At 49.5% G+C, this 23,569-nt stretch overlaps 1 protein-coding gene across 1 annotated transcript; it reads right to left on the bottom strand.

The window, feature by feature from the left end:
• Positions 1-699: 699 nt before the first annotated feature.
• On the bottom strand, positions 700-21,670 carry LOC125757385 (solute carrier family 22 member 15-like). The gene is made up of 5 exons (XM_049412948.1): positions 21,636-21,670; positions 16,146-16,574; positions 3,204-3,581; positions 2,147-2,480; positions 700-804 (listed from the first exon to the last, which is right to left on the bottom strand). The coding sequence occupies exons 1-5, from the start codon at positions 21,668-21,670 to the stop codon at positions 700-702; spliced, it is 1,281 nt and encodes a 426-aa protein (XP_049268905.1).
• Positions 21,671-23,569: the final 1,899 nt, after the last annotated feature.

Here is a 23,569-nt window from a genome sequence, read left to right as displayed (position 1 = left end):
TGCATATTTTAAGACGAGTTGGCATACACTGCTCACTACACCACTTCGTTCAGTAGACAGTAAGCGAGAGTTCATAGCATCGAGACACTATACATGACCACTGTTTAATGTCAAAACCTTGTCGCCGTAAGGCAACAGCTTTTGCAATTGGCTTTCAGACGCGCCCCGACAGCCCTACAGAAAATAAGGTGCAATGCAATCTCATCGCGAAATAGAGTTCATGCAAAACGCAGTCCACGCGCTAACCGGAGATTCGCGCTGTGCCAACAGCGCCCCGTCAAGTGCAGACTTCCAAGTTTTCTGGCACGCATATTATCGCAAAAACATCGTACAAAAGTCTCCTCAGCGGTCTTCAAGTCGCTCTGCACGGAATGTAAAACACGCCAATGATCGCGAAACAATTTGAGCACGCACGTACCATACAGTCACATAAGCGGATAACTCGAAGCGCAGGAACGCCTCAAATCAATCTGACTTAAAATGGAACATGAAGCCACATGTTTTACCAGAAATGTTTGGTCGCACAAAGCACGTAACGTCAACGCCGACGCCTTTACACTCGCAGAGAACAGGTCATCTTTCGTGGCAGCGCAACGTTGTCGCTCGACACACACAGATAAGGCGACTTGGCTTGGCTACAAACTTATACGAGTGTTCGTGGCTGGTCGATGCTGCGTGCCTGTCCGGAGTCGTGCTGTTTTAATCGAAGAACGCGCGTGCGCCGGAGATGGAGCTGTAATGTGGTACGTTGGGTGCTTGGCCGGGCTGCGGCTGGCGATTGCGGCACGGCAACTCGGTCGTGGTCTGTCAACAAACGCAGACATGCAACACATGGTGAACGAGGGTGGCGACGTAGACATGTTGGTACTGCATCCGCAAACAAGATAGTTACAGGGCGAACAAGACACACACACTACGAGCGAAGGTACCCAAAGATACACACGTTGGATGTGTGTTCCTCTGAGAAGCCATTAGAACAGTAGCATAATATAGGCAATGGAAGGGATGAATTCCGCGACCCCACCATATGACCCTCAGTCGATGCTGAAAGTCACCTCTTGGGCTCTTACTGTGACTGGGACTTGTACGCCCAGAGCAGACATGGCAGGCAGGGCATCCCACTTTCGTGAGCCTACAAGTTTCTGGAGTTCTTCGGGTGAAAGCTCTGACGGGCCGTCCCAAAAGGACAATTATGTGTATGTCATTTCATTGCCATTCTGTGGAGGACCACTAAATCTCGCAGCTTTTCTAGCCACTAGTGACACTCTTTTCTCGAGCAACTTTTGTATAAAAATCATAACTTCTGATTGTTGCGGCCATATTACGCACGTTTGGCATAGCCAAATAAAGGAGCTGCCGAACGGTAGACGTCAGCATCTTCTTGCAAGCGATATAAAAGGAACTTGATTACTGGACTATTTCTGGGCCTTGAAAGAGTCTTTTCAAAATTCTATTTGCGATACTTTTAGGGCCAGAATGATTGCTGGTGAAGTGAAATGTAGGTCAAGCTTTCGTTTCTTACTCTCGTTTGTAATTAGATTGTAATTAGTGGCAACCTGGTTGTAAACCAGGTTGCCACTAAGTCTGTCACAAATTCTTTTTACGTGCTCGGGCCGTTTCGATGCCCGCAGGAGCTCTCAAAGCTGGCCTGGTCACATTTCCAATTTTTTAGAGTGTTATTCCCTTAGCAGTCTGTCGGTAAGCAGTCTAAATAAATAAATAAATAAATAAATGAATAAATCGTGAAAAAAATTCATTACACAATTAACGAGTATTTAACCTGTAAGTTGCCAGCGCCCTGGTGCTCCTCTCTGTTCGCGCTGCACGAACTCAGTTTTCAAGAACAATGTTAACCGCATCGCACCGCAAGATACCGCGCAGCAAGGACCTAGTCAAGGCATGGGGCCGCGAAAGGGGGAAGGGAGGGGCGAGAGTAGGGGGCAGCCACCTTTTAGCGAAGAGATTAAAAAAAATTCTAATTGCGTGATGCGCACACTGTTTTTTTCATATTCTTCAACAAACAACAAACTTACAGTTGCTAGTCTTGCTCTCTTTCATTGTCCCCTACGCTGCTACCAACCACGAATCTCAACCAACGCGCCTCAATTAGCTGCACTTCTAGACTTCGCCCAATCTCGTCACTCACGTCAGCTTCGGGCAACAGATCGTCGGCCTCTGCGGAGCCGAGTCGCCTGGAGGTCCCTTCGAGGTCGCACAGCGTCTCGGGTAGCGGCGTGTCCTTGGTCTCCGGCAGCAGCGTCACCACGAACATGGCGGCCACCGTGAGCGGCACGGTGCTTATCTGCAGAAGCCGTCGCTCCAGCCGCAGCGTGAGCAATAGCGGCGACGCCGTGGCGCAGACGCCGCCGGCGAAGTAGACGCTTCCCAGACCCGTGGCCCTGGCCGAGGTCGGGTACAACTCGAGGCAGTACACGCACACCATCGTTAGGTTGGCTAGTATGGAGTTGACGAGCAGCTCCCTGCATTATTAATGAGCTTTAGCACGGATGCCGTGCGGAGCTTTACAGATATGACAAGAGTGATAGAACGCGCATCCTGTCGAGTGCAAAACGGAAAACTGGGTTGCCAGAGCGCAAGAAGCAAACGAGACGCGCGCCTATGCCCCACCTATTCCACAATATTGGGCAGACCATGACAGCCGGTCTTGAAAGCGCGTCTGGCCTTTGTTTTTTCATTTATTGCGACAGCAATTATATGGACACTCGGCGGAGTTTTGCCGTCGCAGTCATGTTCCATATAAAGTTCAAATCGATACCATCGCCCCGCGCATCGTATACTCTACGCGCGCGCATAAGCGTGTGAGCGATGCGGACGAACGCGGCTGAAGCGGTGATCAGACGAGCCGACCATCTCTGTCGCACGAAGGGTGCATGCGATAGCATCGGTCCGCGTGAGAGGCCTGCCCTTAATTGCTCTTCAAGCAGAGAAGAAGCGCCCCGCCCGTCTTTCGTCGGGCAAAGGAGCATGCAGGGGTGCCGGTGGGGGGGGGGGGTGAACTAAGACGCCGCTTGAGGTATTTGCGCGTGCTCACGACTACGATTTATGCAGTTTCGATAAAACGTGAATGCGTAGAGGGAGAGGCGTCATTTTCGACACGTCTCAGCGCTTGTATTTAATGAAGAAGTAGTTTCGTCGCCAGATATGGGAAGCATTTCGCTTTCCATGCTGCAGTCGGCGCTTACCGGATCAGCGGCAGTGTGGACTGCGCGGCCGTGGCCTCGGCTACTGCCTCGGCGCAGACGAGCACGCAGACGCAGGGCAGCGCCAGGAGCAGGGCCTCGCGTCGCGTGCACTCGCGCAGCAACTGGTCGGCTGCCACGATGCTGCAGACGCGCAGCATGGGCCTCGTGACGTCGTTCAGACGTTCCATGCTGAGCACGTCTTCGTCGGCGAGCGCCGGGAGGCTGTTGAGCAACGCGAACAGCGTGAATGCCAGCACCAACGTGCGGGTCCGAAGCGCCTGGTCGAAAAGCAGGCCCACGCTGCTCACGGTGGGCTGCTTGCGGCCGCGCACCTTCCCCATCACCTTGGAGTACTTGCGCACAAGTATGCTGCTCACCCTGCGAGAGAGGTGGAAGGGGTGCTGACACTCTGTTCGGTTCCTACTACTTATGGCGTTATACACTCTAAGAAATAAGAGAGTACTTTGACTCTTTTTGTGAATCCTTACTTGCCACGTATATATATGACTCTTTAAAGAGACACGTGAACTCCCTTTGGAAGTCGTACTCTCGTCGGAGTGTCGTGGGACCCAAAAGAGAGTGAACCGTGTCTCTTTAAACAGAGTCATATGCGTGGCAAGCCAGGACAAACAGAAAAGAGTAGCACGTCATGACAGAAAGAACGAGCGTCTTGATGACGATATGTGGAGTTTAATGGCGCAAGGGCCATGCTTGGCCAAAGAGCGTCATGAACAGTGATGAAAAAGTAACATTGATCCTTGATTTCTGATATGTAAGGGATGTGAACAATGATTGTGTTAAATGGCTGTATAGGGGCCTTAAAATTCCTCACGCTAAAGGCGGGTAAAACATAGAGGTATCAAAATCATGACAGTGACGTGAAATGTGTGCAGTGAGGATCAATGTCAACAGGCCGTGACAGTAAAACTATGTAGAGATGGCATCAGCACGAATGCCTCGTCGACGGTCCTTGGGTCCAAGGGCCGCGAGGCAGGTGCATTTCTAGCATAGGCGTGCGGAGGGTTGCCCATCAGGGGGGGGGGGAGGGGGGCAAAGGCTCATCGCAGCGCCCCCTCACCCTATTAAGTCAATGTATGGGGCAGATTTTGCGCCCCCCCCCGCTTCTTAGGTGACTAGAAGGGTCAATGTACGGGGCAGATTTTGCACCCCCCCCCTCTCTTAGGTGATTAGGGGGGGCGGCCCCCCCCCTGGCCCTCCTGTGAGCACGCCTATGTTTTCTAGTGTAGCTGCAGCAGCAACAACCTCCATTCAGAGGTTGTTGCCTGGATATATGACGTGAAAACTAAGTATATCTTTTAAAAACGCGAATAATGAGTCATGTTTGAAAAGTGGTTCCCTACCGATGAGCATTGATGGGTGTAATGGTATTTGTTGTCGGTAGGGGAATGAAAAATGTTTTCTAAGCGTGTCCAATTCCTTGCATTTGATTAAAATGTGAAGCACGGTTAGTGCTTCACCACATCTCTCACACAAAGGTGGATCACCACCGGACAAAAGGTGTGAGTGTGTACTGTGTCTATGTCCTGTTCTTAGTCTGGTAAGTGTTACTTCTGTGTGGCGTGACTTCGATACTGGCAGCCAATTCGCGATACGTGGCTTGATGACATGAAGTTTATTTTGTGTTTGCCTGTCCCATGACCGCTGCCAGTGATCTCTGAGCTTTCTTTTAAGGAAGGGTTTTAGGTCGAGTGCGGGGACAGCTATGGATGTATTGGCGGCAGCGTTTTCGTGGGCAGAAGCAGCTAGCTGGTCCGCCAACACGTTTCCTTGAATTTCGCGGTGCCCTGGCACCCAGCACACTACGACATGCTGTTTGAGTGCGTAGATCGCGGATAGAATTGTGTAGATCGAGACTAGGACAGGGTTCTTGCTGCTTTTTAAGAGTTTTCAGAGCTTTCACCATGCTTAGCGAATCAGTGTATATCACTGCACTTTGTAGTTTATTTTCTTTAATATGTTTGATGGCCGCAAATATCGCGTTATCGCGTACGCTTCAGCTGTGAAAATGCTCGTATTGGGGTGCAGAACGCCTACATCTGAAAAAGGATGGACCAACCGCTGCATAGGACACAGAAGTGTGAGGCTTTGAGGCGTCAGTAAAGAATTCTGGGAAAGCGTATTTGTGCTGGAGTTCGAGGAACTGTGTACGGATATGTGCAGCAGGCGCGTGCTTAGTAACTTCCACGAAGGATACATCGCAATCTATTAGTTTCCACTGCCACAGCGGGGGATATGCAGCGGGAGCCACTAGACGGTGTTCAAGAAGTGGCCAACCCATTTCTTCAGACAGGCCCCTCACACGAAGTGCGCAGGGCTTTCTCATGGCAGGACGGTTGTCAAACAGGACAGAACTGCACAAATCATTTATAAAAGAGTGTAACGGGTGTTCGTTGTTCGCGTTCACCTTGAGGAAATATACAAAAGATAGGTAGGACCTCTGGAGGTGTAACGACCCCTCGTTTGATTCAACGTAAAGGCTTTCTACAGGGCTAGTACGAAAAGCACCCGTAGAGAGCCTGAATGCCTAGATGATGGACAGGGTGAAGCATCTTCAAGGCGCTTGGTGTCGCAGAGTGATAGGTTATCGCCCCGTAATCTAGGGGCGTGCGTATAAGGCTTCTATAGAGATTCATCAGGGACTTTCTGTCACTACTCCAAGTAGCGCGTGACTACCCTTTCAGAACGTTCATTGTTTTTATGCATTTGATTTTGATATACTTGATACGTGATATAAAGGTCACCTTCGTGTCTAAGATTAGCCCTAGGAATTTATGTTGTGCATTTACAGACAGGACATTGACCATAGCAGGTCAATGTCTGGATCAGGATCAATGCCTCTCTTTCTGGAGAATAAGACGCACGTGCTTTTTTTTGTGGATTTAGCAGGAAGCCGTTTTCGTCTGCCCATTTGAAACCTCGTTCAAACCAAGCTGAACCTTCCGCTCACACATTGCAAGATTACAAGACTTATAGCCAACCTGCACATCATCCACATACGTAGAATCGAACATGTTACGTGGGATGTACAGTCGCAAGGAGTTCATTTTGATAATAAAAAGTGTACAACTCAATGCGGCACTCCTGTTTCTTGACAAATTTCCGGGACAAAATATTGCCTACTTGAACACGGAATGTCCGATTGCCCAAGTAACTATCGATTATGGTAAATATCCTACCCCGTACACCTAAATGTGAGAGGTCTCGAAGTATGCCAGAGCGCCATGTCCGTATCATAGGACTTTTCCATATCGAAGAACACAGAGAGAAAGAATTGCTTATGGGCGAAAGCGTCACGGATTTGTGCCTCGATACGTAGCAGGTGGTCAGTTGTGGATCTACCTTTACGAAACCCGCAATGGTATGGGTCAAGTAAACAGTTTGTTTAAAGAAAGTGTAGGAGTCGCCTGTTTATCATCTTCTCGAAAACCTTGCAATGGCAGCTTGTTAGGCCTATAGGCCTGTAATTGGAAACTAAGGATGAGTCCTTATCCTGTTTTAGAATCGGAATTATAATGGCTTCTTTCCAGGCAGAGGGGATCTCCCCGGAAAACCAAACAGCATTATATAAGGAAAGGAGGGTTTTTTGGGTTTCAGATGGCAGGTGTTTCAACATATCATATACAACACTGTCGGAGGCTGGGGCGGAATTATTGCAGCAATTAAGCGATGCTTGTAGCTCAGCTACGCAGAAAGGTTCATTGTATGCCTCGTGTTTTGTGGATTCGCGGTCTAGTTTGTTTTTCGATTCTTGTTTTGTATCATTGGAATGCTTCAGTGTAGTGCGACGAGTTCGACACCTGTTCGAAGTCTACGCCGAGGAAGTTTGTCTGGTCTTCCAGGCTGTCGCCTTGTGTGTTTACCAGGAGGAGTGAATATGCTTGTTGTCCGGCTACCCTACTAACCATATTTTAGAATAACAGAGAACTGAGCTAGTTGGTAAGTATTCATTGCAAAAAGACAGGGCGTGCAAACACGGACACAAGAAAGAAGTCAGGACGTACACCGCAAACGCCGACTAACAACTGAAGAGACGCACAACGGCGGAAAAGAAAGCAGGCACGAAGACTTATCTGCGCATGCTCATGCAATAGGGGAACCTATCAATCCGGCACGCGTGGCGGTCTACATGGAAGATAACTGCTAAGACATTTGATTTCATATTTATGCAAGTTAATCGACGGTTGGCTCATGCATGCGCTACCGCTATTCTCAATATGCCATGCTTTAATCATCAGGCTCGTTTCTCCATTTCTATGCCGGTACAACACTGCGCATTCATCGAATTTTGGCGTGTACTTACACTCTTCGACAATGTAAAGATAGATTACAAGGTGAGCCTCCGGTTAGCGATCTCTTATGTTCCAATCTCTGGTTAATCCAGCGGCCCCTCTTTTTTACGTAGAAGCGGCCGCAGCTGAAAGGAACCTTTTACGCCACACTTGTACGGCAATCAGTGAATTAGTTGGTGTGTTTTACGAAACAAATATCGGTCCGCTTCTTTTCTCTTACTCGCTCATTCTTCCTCTCCGCAGCGGCACAAATCTTACTTAGCTTATTGGCAGCCGTGAAAACAACATTAACGTCGTATCTACTTCCTACTTTCTTTAGCCTCTGAGATACGCAATGAATGTGCGGTATACCTACGACATACGACACGTTTCTTCATATCGCTTTCTGCAACCATGATCGGACTTAACGTAATGGACTTCTTTAAACGTTCAGCGACAGTGGCCACTGCATCACGAGGACACCCTACATTTAAAAAGACGCATAACATGTGCGTTAAAGCTATCACTCATTTTGTGCTCACACGACTTGGTGAGGGCTGACTTACGGCAAGACATGGCGATGCCGTTTTTTTACAACCTTCGAGTGCTTCGACGAAAAATTTAACAGCGGTTTCGAAGATCTTGGAGAATACTGCCAGCACACGTGGTTCTTCTGAAAGTTTAAGGAAATGTCTAGAAATTGTATTCCATTATCCTGGGGCACCTCTTTAGTAAAGCTCAGCCCTCCTCCATTTAATTCACATTTTTTGCTCACTGAGGTTACCACCGTTTCAAAGTCCTCACCACTACAAAAAATCAAGTAATCGTCCACATAACGAAAAACCTTAATAACCGAATTACCTAAGGCGCCTTCCAAAAGTCTGTCAGTTTTGCTAAGGTATAAATCACTAAGAACCGGAGCAACCTTAGAACCAATACATATCCCTGATTTCTGCACATAAACGCCTTCCTTCCAACATACGTGCGTCGACTTTAAATACATGGAAAGAATTTCTAGAAAAGCCCCGGTAGAAACACCACATTTATCGGTGAAAACCGTCTCGTGCCCTTGTTCGTTAATACATTCATTAGCACATTTTAACAAGTCCTCATGCGGCAAAGAGTAATAAATGTCTTCAATATCCATACTAAAAGCTTTAAACAGCCGGGGTTCTCCTCTGAGAGGAATTGAACTAGCGCCTGAGAATTACGCGTACGAAAACGGTCTGAAAATCTCAAACAGGTTAAGCAGTTCTGCAAATAACTAGATACAGCGACTTGTCAGGTGCCTTGCTATGAAATGATTGCTCGAAACGGAATCTCGTTCTTAAGAGAGCTTAAGAGAGCAAGTTTATGAAACTGATCCCAATCAGCTTTGTCAATGTGGCACTTGGGAACCTGTGGAGGAAATTCATTCGCTATTGGTGAGCTCATAACTATTGGAAAGTGGTCACTTCCGTAAGGATTATTAAAGGGGTCATGAATCACTTTTCCAAGTAATGATCTAATGACCTCAGTATCGGAGTTTACTGCCTTCCGAATCGATTGCCGCAAAAATTTCTCGAATCCGTCAAGAATGACCGGAGTTACGGGGGTTTGGCGCACGCTCTCAGCGCTTTCTCTCTTTTCTCGTGCCGACGAGCGAACTGGAAGCTACACGGTGAGGGATGGCACGGGGAAAGAAGTTACGTCAGCGCGCGTCATGAAACGCGATCGCTCTCCTGCTGTGATTCGCGCGCGCGAGTGCTGCTACCGTGTATTGAGGAGTGCGGCGCCGGCAAGTGGCGGCACCCCGTGGCAAGAAGCGCATCTGATCCGAACGCCGCTCTCGATTTACGTCGGCTATCGGCCAATAAGCATGCTATGTCTCTTGCGACGTAAACTGGCAGATCCGCGACGTCAACGTGCAGACGCCCCGCCCACCGACGAGAGTGAGAACTGGCCTCTGTTTGAAAAGAGGGTGCCTGGGGAAACGGCAACTTCGCGCTCCGCTTGTGGCCTTTGCGCGGCGCGCACGACTGTAATATTTGGCAGAGCAGTTCATAGCCGTGTCAGCTTTCCGCAGGATGTGTTTTTTCAACAAGCCCAAGGGGTGCTTCATGACCCCTTTAAGGACTTTCCATTTGAGTAGGGGTAGAAGTGATGGAGATGTAATGCTGAGGTCTATGGACGAGTAGGTATTGTTGGCGAGCCTATAATAAGTTGGCTCTTTTTGATTCAAGAGACATGTGCCTGAAGAAAAAAGGAAGTGTTCAAATAGACGAACTAGCGCATCGCAGCGAGAGTCACCACATAGACTGCTTTGTGCATTAAGGTCCCCAAGGTCCAGATAAGGTTCTGGGAGTTCTCTATTAAAGACTGAAATTCATGCTTTTGCAGTTGGTAGTGTGGTGGAATGTAGAGCGAGCAAATGGTGACGAGTTTGTTCAAAAGAACCGCTCGAACAGCCACTGCCTCAAGGGACGTTTGGAGTGGTAAGTGTGTGCATACTATTCCTTGATTAACTACAACCGCTACACCACCGGATGATGCCACGGCGTCATCCCGGTCCTTTCAGAAAATAATTAACTGCGTAGGAAGTTGGTGTGTTTTGAGCTTAGGTGTGTTCCTTGTACACACATCACTTTTGGTGAGTGTTTATGCAAAAGTTCTTGGACATAGTCGAGATTTCGAAGCAGTCCCCTGACGTTCCATTGTATAATTTGTGTTTCCATATTGAAGTAAAGTCGTGCTGTGTGTACGAAAGGAACTGGCTGTTTTAGCGGTTAGTTGGAGCTGAAGTAACGGGGCCGTCCTCGGGCCCCGTTATCGGCTTTTTAGTTTTCTTTGAGCGCTCCAAGGAGCTACGCCGCTTTTTCGGTACCAGGGGTACCGGAGGTGTGTCCATTGCCTCGTTTGAGACACTGGACGCCCGCATGTGCGAGCTGGTTGTTCGTTCTTCCGACCTCGCCTGGCGAGGTGTGGTCGTTTGACCCGACGACCCTGGAGTCGCCGAGGACAGTGGCTTGGTAGGTGGAGCAGTCTTGACTGCTGCCACCACGGGGGCAGCCGCCACGGCCGGTGGCTCACTCTGCGTGGGACTGGGGCAGTGGCGGTGGCCGATGCAACGCTGCCCCCTGACGCACCGCATCAGCATAGGTTGGCCCGTGAAAGGGCGAACACCTTCTGCGTGCTTCTTTGAATGAGATATTCTCTCGGACCTTCAGTGATATGATGTCTTTTTCTTTTTCCAATTTGGGCAAGAGCGTAAATATGCAGCGTGGTCGCCGTCACAGTTCACACAATGCGGAGTTTCATTGCAGGTGTCCAAGGCATGGCCTTGGACACCAGATTTTGCACAGGTAGGTCGACCACGGCAGGTCTGAGAGCCGTGGCCAAATCTTTGGCATTGGAAACTTCTGCGAGGGTTGGGGATATATGGTCTGACTGGTGTCTTTGTGTAGCCGGCTTGTATGCTTTAGGCAGGGGCGTAGCCAGAAATGTTTTTCGGGGGGTCCAACCATACTTTATGTATGTTCGTGCGTGCGTTTTTATGTGTGCGTGTGTATATATGCAAGCAAAACTGAAAAATTACGGGGGGGGGGTTGAACCCCCCCCCCCTGGCTACGCCCCTGGCTTTCGGGTAGATCGCCGGTGGCAAAGGTACGTATCAAGTGTTCAATACGTATTTCCTGATTGTTCCTTCTGATGACAATTCGCTTAACATTTCTCACGTTCTGATCTTTCCAGCCTTCGAGGAGTTCAGTTTACACAGGTTACACAGAATGTACCCTCACAGATACAGCAACAAATGCCCGTGGTGCGATGCAACACCGACATTGGAACACATAACATATCAGTGTACACAACGTCCGGAGGCTGCCATCTCGCCTCTGTGTAACAACGATTCCCTGAATTGGTCGTGGGAGGCGCGGCTCGCGGAACTGGAAATGGGAAGCCAACTGGCGACCCTCGACCAGGCCCGGCGAGCCGCTGTAGCCAGTGGGGCCCTGGAAGAGGGGCACCACCCACCCTAACCACTCCAAGGCATATGACATAAATAAATGTTTCTTCTTCTTCTTCTTCGGATAGGTCAATGAGATCTGTGTCTGATACAACTCCACGTGCGGAGTTCATGCATCTATGGTGTGTTACTGTGATGGGAACGTCGCCGAAATTTACGAGATTCTTTAGTTTGTCATATTGTATCTTGTCACGGAGTTCGAGAAGGCGGTCTCCACTAGCCATCTTAGTGACTTTATAACCAGCACCTAGGGTGTTTGTCAAGGATCTGGATACTAGGAAAGGGGACACTGTTCTGGCTGATTTGTCAGACTTTTGTCTGTGAAGTACATGGTAGTGGGGGAATACTTCGTTTGGTCGGCTCAAAAAAGTCAACTCTTCGGTGCGCACACGCTTTGAAGCGGCATGATCGCTTATTAATGGAAATGCTCTATGCATACTGTATTAGTGGGAATAAATTTGGATATTCGCACAAGGTTAACCCAGTCCGCCTACGAAAACAGGGAAGTAACTGAAGAGAGTAAGAGACAGGACAGAGCGGAAAGAGAGCAGGAAAGTTAAAGATCAGAGGGAGGGATAGGAAAAGGCGACCGCCGATATCCCCTGGGTGGGTCAGCCCAGGGGTGCCGTCTACGTGAAGCCGGGACCAAAGGGGTGTGTTGCCTCTGCCGGGGGGCCTTAAAGGTCCAATAACCCGGCGTCGGCTCGACCCCCAGGATCCCCTTTTCCCCGGACACGGCACAGTCACGCACGGCTAGGCGTGGGAGGGGTCGAAGCCCCCCGTTAGCTCGGCTCCGTGGTGTCACTACACACCAAACGCCTGCTCGTTGCGGGGACGAGCGTCTTGTTTTCTCCTCTTACTGCACTATATATGACGGTCATACATTTCTCCACCTCCGTGAGAGGTATGATGCTTTTGTTAACATGCTTGTTCTATAGTTGCTTCGTCATAATGTGTGTCATTGCTGTCCGCGTAAAATTGCGTCTAGCGTTTGTATAAGTTACACTGACGCAATTTATTAGTATTGTGGGAGCCACGCCCACCGTCAGGCTGCAATCATGGCGACATGTGCTGCGCATTGGCGATGCGCGTGGCCCACTTGCTCACCTCAAAAAGAGCAGCAGACGCGCTGCCGAGGGGAATCGGCTCGGGAGGCGCGGTAAGTGGGGCCAGAAAAGTGCGCGTGTGTGTTGTATGTGCCCCGTTTCGGAGAGGGCTAGTGCGCAAGTGCCGTGGTCCCACGAGTTTGCAGTTTTGCGTCTAACTTTCAACAATCTGTTCTTAATAAACGTTTATTTTGGAGTTCGAACCGGGGAGCAGTTTCCTTGGCAGCAAGACGGCCCGAACCCTACAGTATTTAGTGTATAAGCAGCTACAGCACTTGCGTGCATTGGTTCAATAAACTTTCCTTTGTGCATACAAGGAGGAACGAGGAGTGACTTACGAGGGAAGAAAATAACGAGAATACAATAGACCTTATGCAAAATTGCTGCCATCTGTCGGAGGTTTGATGAAGCTGACGATTCGGCGCCATGTTGGAGGCTTGTATCCGAATGGTACTACTGTCGTTGCTATAATTTCTTGCTTGTATCTATTTAGACAGCAGGCAATCGGAGCATAAAAACGTCAGACTAGTATGCAAGGGCCAGTACATGTTACCAGCGTTTCATAATTATTACGTTGACAGTTATCACGTGCATAGGCGTGCGCAGGGTTCCCTATCAGGGGGGGGGGGCGAAGGTTCATCGCAGTGCCCTCCCACCCTACTAAGTCAATGTATGCGGCAGATTTTGCGCCCCCCCCCTCTTAGGTGACTAGAAGGGTCAATGTACGGGGCAGATTTTGCGCCCCCCCCCCTCTTAGGTGATAAGGGGGGGCGGCCGCCCCCCTGCCCCCCTGTGCGCACGCCTATGATCACGTGTAAAGAACTGCCTCACAACGAGAAGGTAGAAGTTCCTCATCGAGTCATATGTAAGCCTGCTGTCGTCGAGAATGAAGCTTTGCGTTAGGTTATAAATTTTGTCTGCCTGCTTTCAGTGTAGCGAACAAAGCGTTGTTAGCTACCTGAATATCCTGCGTGTACTGTAGGATGGTTGGGAGGAGGCTTTAGCGCGCGACACGGCTAGGCACAGCGATGACGGTAAGAAAGTGCTGTTGACCAATTTTAAATCGTATTTCATAAGGGACAGCCTACGTGGACCTCATGCATCTAATTTTAAATAAAACGTTGCCTTCTTTTTATTTTTGAAATAAAAAATATCTGGCTGCTGTAGTCACCGCCGTATGTTATGTATAGAATCACCGCACGGTTAAAATGTAAAAAAAAAAAACATTCCGCATCTCACGCGCGTGAAAAGTGAACATGAAAAGTGTTAGTTGCTCCAAAAAGTAGGTGCCGATTAGCTGGTATTTTATTGAACATCCTTCCGACATGTGCTCGTAAATAACGCGATACGCCAAGAGTATTCGCGTTCACATCGTCGTTTACGGGATCTACTACTGGCGCCTTACAATTTCAACCCACTGCAGCAAGGTAGTTTTGTGTCGCCGACTGAACGCTTGCGAAACCACCTCAGCGCTTAACCAACGGTAGCGCACCCCCGATCGAATGCAACATATGCATTTGCCGGAACAGGATTTTTTTTTCAGTTTTACACGAAAAGTGAAGCACCTGTTAGCATTTCATAGCACACAGTGGTGAATAAAGGATTTTTCCGAACACTGATCAGCTTTTGAGAGAACCTGAAATGTGCTATTCTTGGGGTATAAATAAAAAAAAAATAAAGGGTGGGGCGTGCTGTCAGGACATCGGGGCCACCCTTCTGAATTTGGCAGTGACAGTACATGAAATGCTTGAAAAATAGGCATAGTGAATCAGTACGCGCGCAAAGCAACCCAACAAACGCTACCTTGTTAAACTCCACAATCGAAAACAAACAACACGCTCCAGCCCAATCGGTCCGTTCGCTGAGAATGGATGACGCGCACGAGCTACCTGTCTAACATGTAATTGTTATCGCAATGTAATAAAAAAAGTAATGTTGTCAACAGCAGCGCAGGCATGCGCAGTAGCCGTGATGCAGCTTTGAAACTCGTACACGAAGCCGTTTTTTCTGTGCCTGCAAGCACACTTCGCGAAAACTGACTCGTTAGGGCATGGCACGAAATAGTTCTCTGATGAGCGGCGATGCTGTCACATACCGCATGTATTAAGAACGGTGAACGTAAGCACGGCGTTAGTCGTAGGTAGTAGCCGGAGTGACGGAACGATCTGCCGCTTCTCCTCGGCCGATAGGCATTCTAATAACACGGAGGTTAGTTTCCCGTGAACCTTTTTTCAGCACCCCAATTTCCTCAATCTTAGCAACACGGCACACGAAAATATGCCGGCATTGCCGTTCCTATCAACCGCCACACGTCGGTTGAAGGCTAAGCGCAGCGCGCTTAGCCTTCAACATGGCGCAAATGCGCACGGCGGCCGCTAGGTGGCAGCAGATTTTGCATAAAGGTCTATGAAGTCGAGCGTTTCAGAAATTGCGGAATCTAATAATTTTGTAAGCTTCCGCACGGTTCCTGGTTCTGTACCATTGCAGCTCGCAAGCTATAGGACATTGTATACTATACTAACGAAGAAACAGCGGCCGAATTAGTAAAGGCTTTTCACGTGAAAACTGTTTATTGTTGGCTGGTAGCCTTCATCAGTAATAAGATCGCAGTGACGACCGGCCGGCGTCGTGTTCTTCGTCTACAGAAGTCGTATGACAATTTATTAAATGTTTCTGTATTATCGTAACGGTAGATTTCCTTAGCAGTCATCAAAAAATAGGAAAAGACTACCCTACGCTACACGCCAACAACTGAAGGCGAACCAGCGTAGCATGAATGCGGACTCGGAATTTTCCACGCAATTGCATACCACACATTACGGCAGCGGCAGAGAGCGCGCTGACCATAACGTCGCCCAAACCTCAACAAAAAGAAAGAAACGGAGGCAGGAAGAAGCGTTGGCCTGTACGTTATCTACCTCGTGGCTCCTCGCCATTATCTTTCCGTATTATATCATCCCCGTGAACCAGGGGCAAAGGCGGATAAATGCAGCGCGACTTAGGCGAAAACAGGAGACACCGACGAGCGCCGTGTCTGTGTCCCCTGTATCCGTCTAAGTCTACTAAAAGCGCAGTCTATTTTAACGCGCTATCATCCCAGCGAAGAATTGATTCGCTAATCCTCTTTCACAAGTTCTTCTACAGCTCGATTCACCACGCACCATATATCTTGGCCCCGCCACCAAGCACATCGCTCCGCACAGGGCACCACTTGCAAGTAACCCGTTCACGCAGCTGCACTAGAACATTTTCTGCGTCTTTCTTTCGTCGATAATCGACTGACTGGAGTGACCTGCCCCGTCCCGTCGCCGAAATCATCTGCTCATCAACAGTTACAGGAAAATTAAATGTTGCACCATTCAATAAATGTGTTCAGCAGCTAAATTGAAAAATATTGTAAACCCCACCATTTATGTGAGACCTCAAATGTGCGGTTTTTAAGGGAAATAAACTGAAGTGAAATCGCGCTGCATTTCTCCGAGCATGCACCAACTCGCCCGAGTCAAGGTACTATAAGGGCAAAGCCGTTTCAACGTCCACCCACCCTCTCGAGAAGCGGTTCATGGCCGTCCTGGACGTCTGCGCTTTGCTGTCGCCCGACGTGGCGGCTTCGAAGAGCGCTCTCAGCCAACGCGGAGACTCCTCGATGCCGCCGAGCACCATGACGAACATGGCGAAGGCGCACAGCAGTATGGCCAGGCACACGGCGCGTCGGTCGAGCACCATCAACGAGCTCAGCAGCCGTGGCAGCAGCGCCACCAGGGACACGACCAGGTGCCCGAAGCAGACGCTCAGCTGCCTCTGCCGCTGGCTGTAGCTGGCCTCGAACATCGCCACGCCCATGGCCAGAGCCACGGCGCCCAACGAGCCCGTGAGCAGCATGCGCGCGACGACGAAGCTGGCGAAGTCCGTCGTTGACACGGTCGCAGCGGCGGCCAGGATCGACAGAATCAGACTGCCCGCCTCTACTGTCCTGCGCGGTGCACGCCGGGACGTCGGTCAACATTTACAAGTTTCTACACACGTCCTTTGATAGTTAAAGAACGCGAAGTTTAACGGCGGAGTCATAGGCGGAGAGTTTTCCTTTTAGCGGAGGGGGCGGGGGCCCGACTTGCTCTTCCACATTTCTCTCTCACTCTTCACATATATATATATATATATATATATATATATATATATATATATATATGTGTGTGTGTGTGTGTGTGTGTGTGTGGGTGTGTGTGTGTGTGTGTGTGTGTAGAGAGAGAGAAAGAGAAAGAGAGAGAGGAGTCCAACTTCCAAATTAAAGAATTTAATGTAACTTTAGTCTCTTAGGTGCCCGCAATATCATAATGAAGATCTGTAAGTGGAAGGCCCTAGATTTATTTTTCAATTTACACAGAGACATCGATCCTCATCGTAACTCTTGGCTCGAAGCGAAATTTTCGTTGACCGCGTCGCGTAAAATAGATTCAGGCAATGCGTGGGGCTAGGCTTTACTTTGTTAAAACATGCGCCACACAGGAGACAGTAGGCTAACGCTGTCACGGGAAGCTTTAATTTATATGCCAGCGAGTTCAATTCAAGATGGCCGAAAGTAATTCTGAAATGGTAGCAAATACGATTTGCTACCACTACACCTTGTGCGAAGCTGCGGTTATGCATCTGGACGAGTAATGGAGTTGCTCATTGGTGGCCGAACTTTTAGTAAAACCCTTTACTGATAAATCGAAACTGCGTACAATCTTTTCTCGGCACTTTCATAAGCAGGCATGTCGAAGGGTACCAATATGTATAGGCAACCAAGAAATTTATCCGTTTTTTTATTGGCGAGTAAGTTTGTGCGAAAGCGTTCAGTGGGTGACTGTGTCGGGATTGCTTTGTATTCTCAGTATCATTTCTGTGTTCTCAAAACCATTCACTACAGGGTTCATGACGATTAGAGCGCGGCTCTTAGGCTTCCGTTCCTGCATTGAGCGGCATCGCCGTTGGCGTTGGCGGCGTAACCGATAGCGCGAACGAGGACGAAAGAAAGCGAACGCGGAGTCTGTCGATATCACGAGATACTGGCCTCTAACCTCGCTTTCTTCCTCTGGCGCGCGCGTTGGCCCCTCGGTCGGAGCTCGTGCGCATGCAGGGCTGGCACGTGCACTGCGGCTGGCTTCGCTTGTCGTAACGGGGCTGTGGGCGTTTCACTTCGTTCGCGACAGCTGCAATGCACAGAGTATATAGTGTGCGTAGCACTCGAGCGCTGGCAGTTTCTGTGGCAATATGTAACGAATGTTACATTGCTACAACTGCGGATAGTCAAAACTTCAAACACAGCTGGCGTTGCCCGAACACGAGGCTGCGCTCGGCGAATTAGGCAGTATCGTAATCGCCGGCGAATTTTTTAATTTGTCATAGCTTAAGTCGTCGCTTCAGTTGTTCATCAGCACAACATATTCTGCACGTGAAAATCTGTTTGAGGGGCATTTTTCCATTGAATGTTTGACTTGTCACTGGCCCATGCGCCGAACTTTAAATGGCTGAAATGAAAAAGAAGCGGGCATAAACAGCCTCCTGTGAAATAGCTGCCAGGCAGGACGACCCGGGGGCCTAAGCCAAGCTCTTAAAAAATACCCTGGGCAGGCGCCAGGGGGGGCTCTGCCCCCCCATGAAGCAGTCCGGGGGGGCCCAAGCCCCCCCGCCCCCCCGTACTCTCCGCCTATGGGCGGAGTTGTTCAAGCTTGAATTCCGTCCGTGCCGGGCGACCGCTAAAAACTATCATCATCATAATTCCAGACGCGCTCCTGTATTTCTGTTTTACGCCCCTTACACGTGTTACTACTGCCTTGCGCAAGCCGCGCAAGAATGTCTGGGAAAGTTCGAGATTGTATGTAGATCATTTTGTTAACATTGCGCACATGATGCGAATGGTCAAGATTATTCCAGAGCTTGCGCGACCACCAGCGATAAGGCTCGAATGTTCGATGCCTCATGTATTATAAATGCCGACGCGTCTTGCCGCGGTTCAGTTTATCGACGGCCGACGCCCTGTTCGCCGCTATCAGTGTACAGCGTGTATTGCTGTAGCTTGGTTTTCATTTCCCGGCCACAAGTTCGGCCAAATAAAGAGTTTCATCTTGAACGCGCCGACTGCTGTCTTCGTGGACGTCACGACCCTGTGACAATATCGAGGCAATAGCTAAGAGAGTGCGAGCAGCACAGTAAAACCAAGCGGGAAAAAGTCTAGAAAGAAGGGTTGATGGTGAAGGGGAGTGACGTCATGGTGAGGAGGATGCAGAGGAGGAGGTGGATAAGGTAAAGCATAGAACAGCCATGTATAGCAAGGGGGTGGGAAAGGCAAGTCATGGTGAGGAGGAGTGATGAGAGGGTGGGGAGGAAGGGCATGAGGAGGGGAGAGGCTAAATAATGTATCGGCAGTGCTCGCTTCGAACGAACTCTGTCAATACGTTACAGGTAACCGGGCAGTGAGTTCTGACGGAGAAAGACGCAAGGACCGACGTGAAGGCGGACTTTCGTTAGGGTGAAAAAAACAGCAAAGAGATAACTAAACGTACACGTACTTAGACTACAAAATCTACAAAAACTTAAGAGGGCAACGCGTTAACGTTATCGGGCATCGCTCGCATCGCATTCTCATTCGCTTGCCATACTTCGCTCCTCGGTGCCCAAGTCAGCCATGCCGCGAGGAAAGGAACGTCTGTCTGTACGCGTGACATTGATGGATTGATTGAAATAACTTGAATGAGGTCCAGCGAGACGCGCCCTAGTGCGCAGTGGGCGACTCCCACATCGGGACCGTCAGGCCAAGCCTGTCGGCCGCTACGCAGGCCTGCTGGATAGCCCGAAGCTGGTCGACCAGGAGCAGGTTGCGGATGGCTGCCTTCCACCTGGCCATTGGCCGTGGTAAACTCTCCCGGTTCGCCTACTGCAAGCGTAGTTGCGGGGTGCCCACTGTGCCATAATTCATTTAGCGAAGTAGCGAAGTACCCGCTACGCGTCTGCAAGGCAATATGCGCACCTACGCAGCTGCGCACTTTGTTGACTTTGTGGCTGGTAATGATGATGATTAATTATGGCTTTGTGATGGGTGGGCCTTTAAACCAGCCACTCATTGCGCAATTCACAGGGAGTGACGCCTTTAGCGATTCTACACTTCTACCACGCGATACTACATCTGGAAACGAGAGCTTGTGCCCTATCGTGACGCCTGTATAGATTTTCTTTTTTTGTTTCAGAGCACTTTCAAGCACTGGCGTGGTTTTGTTGACCTGACTGCCAAAAGGGTGGCTTGTTTAGCAAGCTGGTACATAATACTTGGTACGGAATTTCAGCAGTGAAGAGTAACAGAGAAAAATTCGGCAGATCCCACGTGTTGTGGAAATCGGTTTCATGCGAAGCAGTCAGCGAGTGCTTCTAGTCAAACGTTACGAGGTGGATCGGCGTGTTTTTGTAAGTGTAGTAGCAGTGTGTACATCGTGGGCCTGCCAGGCACGTCGACAACACTGGCGTTTAAAGGCTAACTTATGGTGCGACGTGACGTCAGCCCTCGCGTTAGAGTACATACATCAGTATTATCGAAACTAAGTGCACTTTATAGTGCAGTCATCTAAATATTGTCACGTGTGAAAAGAAGGTCCCCGGGCAAGAAATACCACGCAGGCAGAAAGACTGACGCAGGTCAAACAATATGGCCGCGCCAAAACTAAAAAAGACTGAGCGAGAGCGCGCACTGTCCCGAACAGCTTCTTCGTTTGTTTTTGCTGCATGCGGGCTCGTGCACACCGCAGTTCATGACTAGGTGGCATTATTCCCCCACTGAAAAAAAAGCATCGCCCCGACGCTCGTGCAAGTGGACATACATAAGCAGAAAAGACCAAACGAGCACAGTGTGGGCACTTCGCAAAAAATCGCACCATATCCAAGGAGTGAATGATGACGAGTGGGCGAAGCTACGGGGGATCATTAATCGTGAATCTCTCCGTACATTGCCCACTCGATCACGCAAAGACGTGACAACACGTGTGTACATTATATACAAAGTTGGTTATTAATCACACTGCGTACATGGTGCTGACATGTAGGCGGCGTTTTCCTTTCATTATGACCGCCTTATGGTCATTGAAATGTAAAGCCAAAGGTTCTTGTATGAGATCCGACCTGAAATTTGAGAAGATGAGGTCAATGCAAGTCCCTCTCCTCGAGCCTGATGGAAGTGCTGAGCTGGGCAGCCTTCTTTGTTTTTCTTCCATTTTCTCTTTCTTTTCACCTCCCTTCTTCTCTTTTCGTTTTTTCTCTTTATTTATCTTTATTTCTATTTTTGTTCCTATTCTTTATTTATTTCTCTCTATTTCTCGCTTGCTTCCTCTTTTTCAATTTTTACATGTGGTTTTATATGTGGCTATTATCATCATCAAGGCGCTCGAAGAGCAAGAGGCTTAAGACTTCTCTTTGGTGCGAGCGCGAGAGCGAGCGCTTCTAGTACTAGCATGGCTACAACGGACAAGCCTCGACCCTAGGAGCTTCGCCCCTAAAAAGTGATAAGGCCGAGGCACAGTCGCACTAACGCGTGAAGTGTGGCTTGAGTGGTACAATGTGAGCAATCTCTGGGTAGTGCTTCGACGTTGGGGGCGACATGGCTCCATCTGGGACATCCTCACAGTTCACATCACTCATGCGACACAGCACTTTGTACGGTCCAAAGCAGCGACTCGGGAGCTTTTCGGACAACCCTTGGCGGCGAACCGGAGTCCATACCCAAACTTAATCGCCTAGGTGGTATTCGACTTGTCGATGGCGAAGATTATAGCGGCGTGCATCTGCAGTTTGCTGTTGCCTGATGTGGAGTCGTGCCAACTGGCGAGCTTCTTCGGCGTATTGAGTAAGCTGCTCAGCGTCAGGTGTAAGCGAAGCGTCGTAGTCGTGTGGCAGCATAGCGTCCAGCATGGTTTGGACCTCACGCCCGTAGACGAGACGGAACGGCGGGAATCGTGTTGTTTCCTGGATGGCAGTGTTGTACGCAAATGTCACGTACGCCTTATCCCACGTCTTGTGCTGAACGTCCACATTCGTGGATAACATGTCGGCGATGGTTTTGTTCAATCGTTCCGTCAAGCCGTTAGTATACGGGTGATACGCCGTCGTGTTGCGATGGTTCGTGTAGCTGAGTTTGAATACATCGTCAATAAGCTGGGCCGTGAAAGCTGTTCCTCTATCGGTGATCACGTACGACGGGGCGCCATGCCGAAGAACGATCTGGTCGATGAAAAACTGGGCGGCATCGGAAGCTGTAGCTCGTTGTAGGGCCCTTGTCTCGGCTTATCTCGTTAGGTAATCTGTCGCTACGACGATCCACTTGTTACCGGCAGATGACAGCGGAAATGGCCCCGGTAAATCCATTCCTCGCCGTCCCCGTCCAAAGTGCACTACCTAACCATATAGGTATAAAAAACCATTCCTATTTGATCGAACGGCGCCCTAGGTGTGTGATTGGTTGCAGCAAGCCTGAGGGTTTCAGTGGCGGAGATTTCCGGCGTTGGCGCTCAAGACAGCTTTTTACATACCGCTTCATGTATGCAGTAAGTTTGGGCGAGTAGTACACCTGTTGAACTCTGGCGAGGGTTCGTGAAGAACCTAAGTGACCGGACGTGGGCTCGTCATGTCAGACAAGAAGAATGTCGTCTCGCATGTCGGAAGGGACAACTAACAGGTAGGATTTACCATTGCTGTTCGAATTTCTCTTGTACAAAACACCACTTCGCAGACAGAATGACAAGAGATTGCGAGAAAGGTGTCGAAATACGGGAGTGTTGCATCCTTCTAGATTGTGGATGATAGCGCGAATCTCGGCGTCATCGTGCTGTCGTGCGATCAAGTCAGTTGCAGTGAGAACTCCGAGGGAGCCGCTGTCATCCTCAGTGTCGGGATCGCAAATTTCAATAGGTGCACGGGAAAACGAATCAGCATCTTCGTGCTTGCGGCCCGGTTTGTAGACGATGGTAATGTCAAACTCTTGCAAACCAAGGCTCCATCATGCCAACCGTCCAGACGGGTCTCGTAAATTGGCTAACCAGCACAATGAATGATGGTCGGTAACTACCTTGAAGTGACGACCGTAGAGGTAAGGCCTGAATTTCATGGTGGCCCATACTGCTGCGAGGCACTCCTTCTCTGAGGTAGAATAGTTCGTCCCGCGCGAGAGAGGGTACGGCTGACGTAAGCTATTACTAGCTCAGTGCCTTCTTGGTGTTGGACAAGGATGGCGCCAGGACCTATATTGCTCGCGTCGGTATGAACTTCAGTGGCAGCATCCTCGTCGAAGTGAGCAAGGAGTGGTGGTGCCTGCAAACGCTCCCGTATATTGATTAAAGCCGTGTCCTGTTCTTAATTCCAGGTGAATGGTACATCTTCACGTGTGAGGTGAGTCAGAGGTTCGGCAATCCTAGAAAAATTGGCGATGAAGCGGCGATAGTAGCCGCAGAGGCCGAGGAAGCGACGTACTGCTTTTTTGTCATGGGGAACAGGAAAGGAGGCAACGGCGGTGGTCTTGTCGGGGTCAGGTCGAACGCCGTCTGCGCTCACAACATGGCCCAGAAATTTATGTTCTTTGTAACCAAAGTGGCATTTTTCTGGCTTCAGCGTGAGGTTTGCAGAGCGGAGCGCTTCCACAACAACCTGGAGACGCTTCAGGCGTTCTTCAAAGGTGACCGAAAAGACGACGACATCATCGAGGTAAACAAGGCAAGTGTGCCACTTTAGACCGGTGAGAACAGTATCCATCATTCTGTGGAATGTCGCTAGCACGGAACAGAGGCCGAAGGGGAGCACCTTGAATTCATTCAGGCCATTCAGTGTAACAAAAGCAGTTTTTTCGCGGTCACGTTCGTCAACCTTATTCTGCCAGTATCCGCTTTTCAATTCTATGGAATAAAAATACTTGGCCCGTCGCAGTCTGTCTAGTGAATCATCGATGCGCGGCAA

The sequence above is a fragment of the Rhipicephalus sanguineus genome, chromosome 2, assembly GCF_013339695.2.
Source record: "Rhipicephalus sanguineus isolate Rsan-2018 chromosome 2, BIME_Rsan_1.4, whole genome shotgun sequence".
NCBI lineage: Eukaryota > Metazoa > Arthropoda > Arachnida > Ixodida > Ixodidae > Rhipicephalus > Rhipicephalus sanguineus.
The sequence above is the reverse complement of the archived record's forward strand: the minus strand, read 5'-3'. Positions and strand labels throughout refer to the sequence as shown.

What these genes read in the sequence shown, in the direction of transcription:
- LOC125757385 (XM_049412948.1), bottom strand. Translation starts at nt 21,670, where the DNA reads ATGTTATCCACGAATGTGGACGTTCAGCACAAGAC. An exon ending in GTGGACGTTCAGCACAAGAC is followed by an intron (nt 16,575 to 21,635) that starts GTGGGATAAGGC and finishes TGCACCGCGCAG; the next exon opens with GACAGTAGAGGCGGGCAGTC. An exon ending in ATGAACCGCTTCTCGAGAGG is followed by an intron (nt 3,582 to 16,145) that starts GTGGGTGGACGT and finishes CCTCTCTCGCAG; the next exon opens with GGTGAGCAGCATACTTGTGC.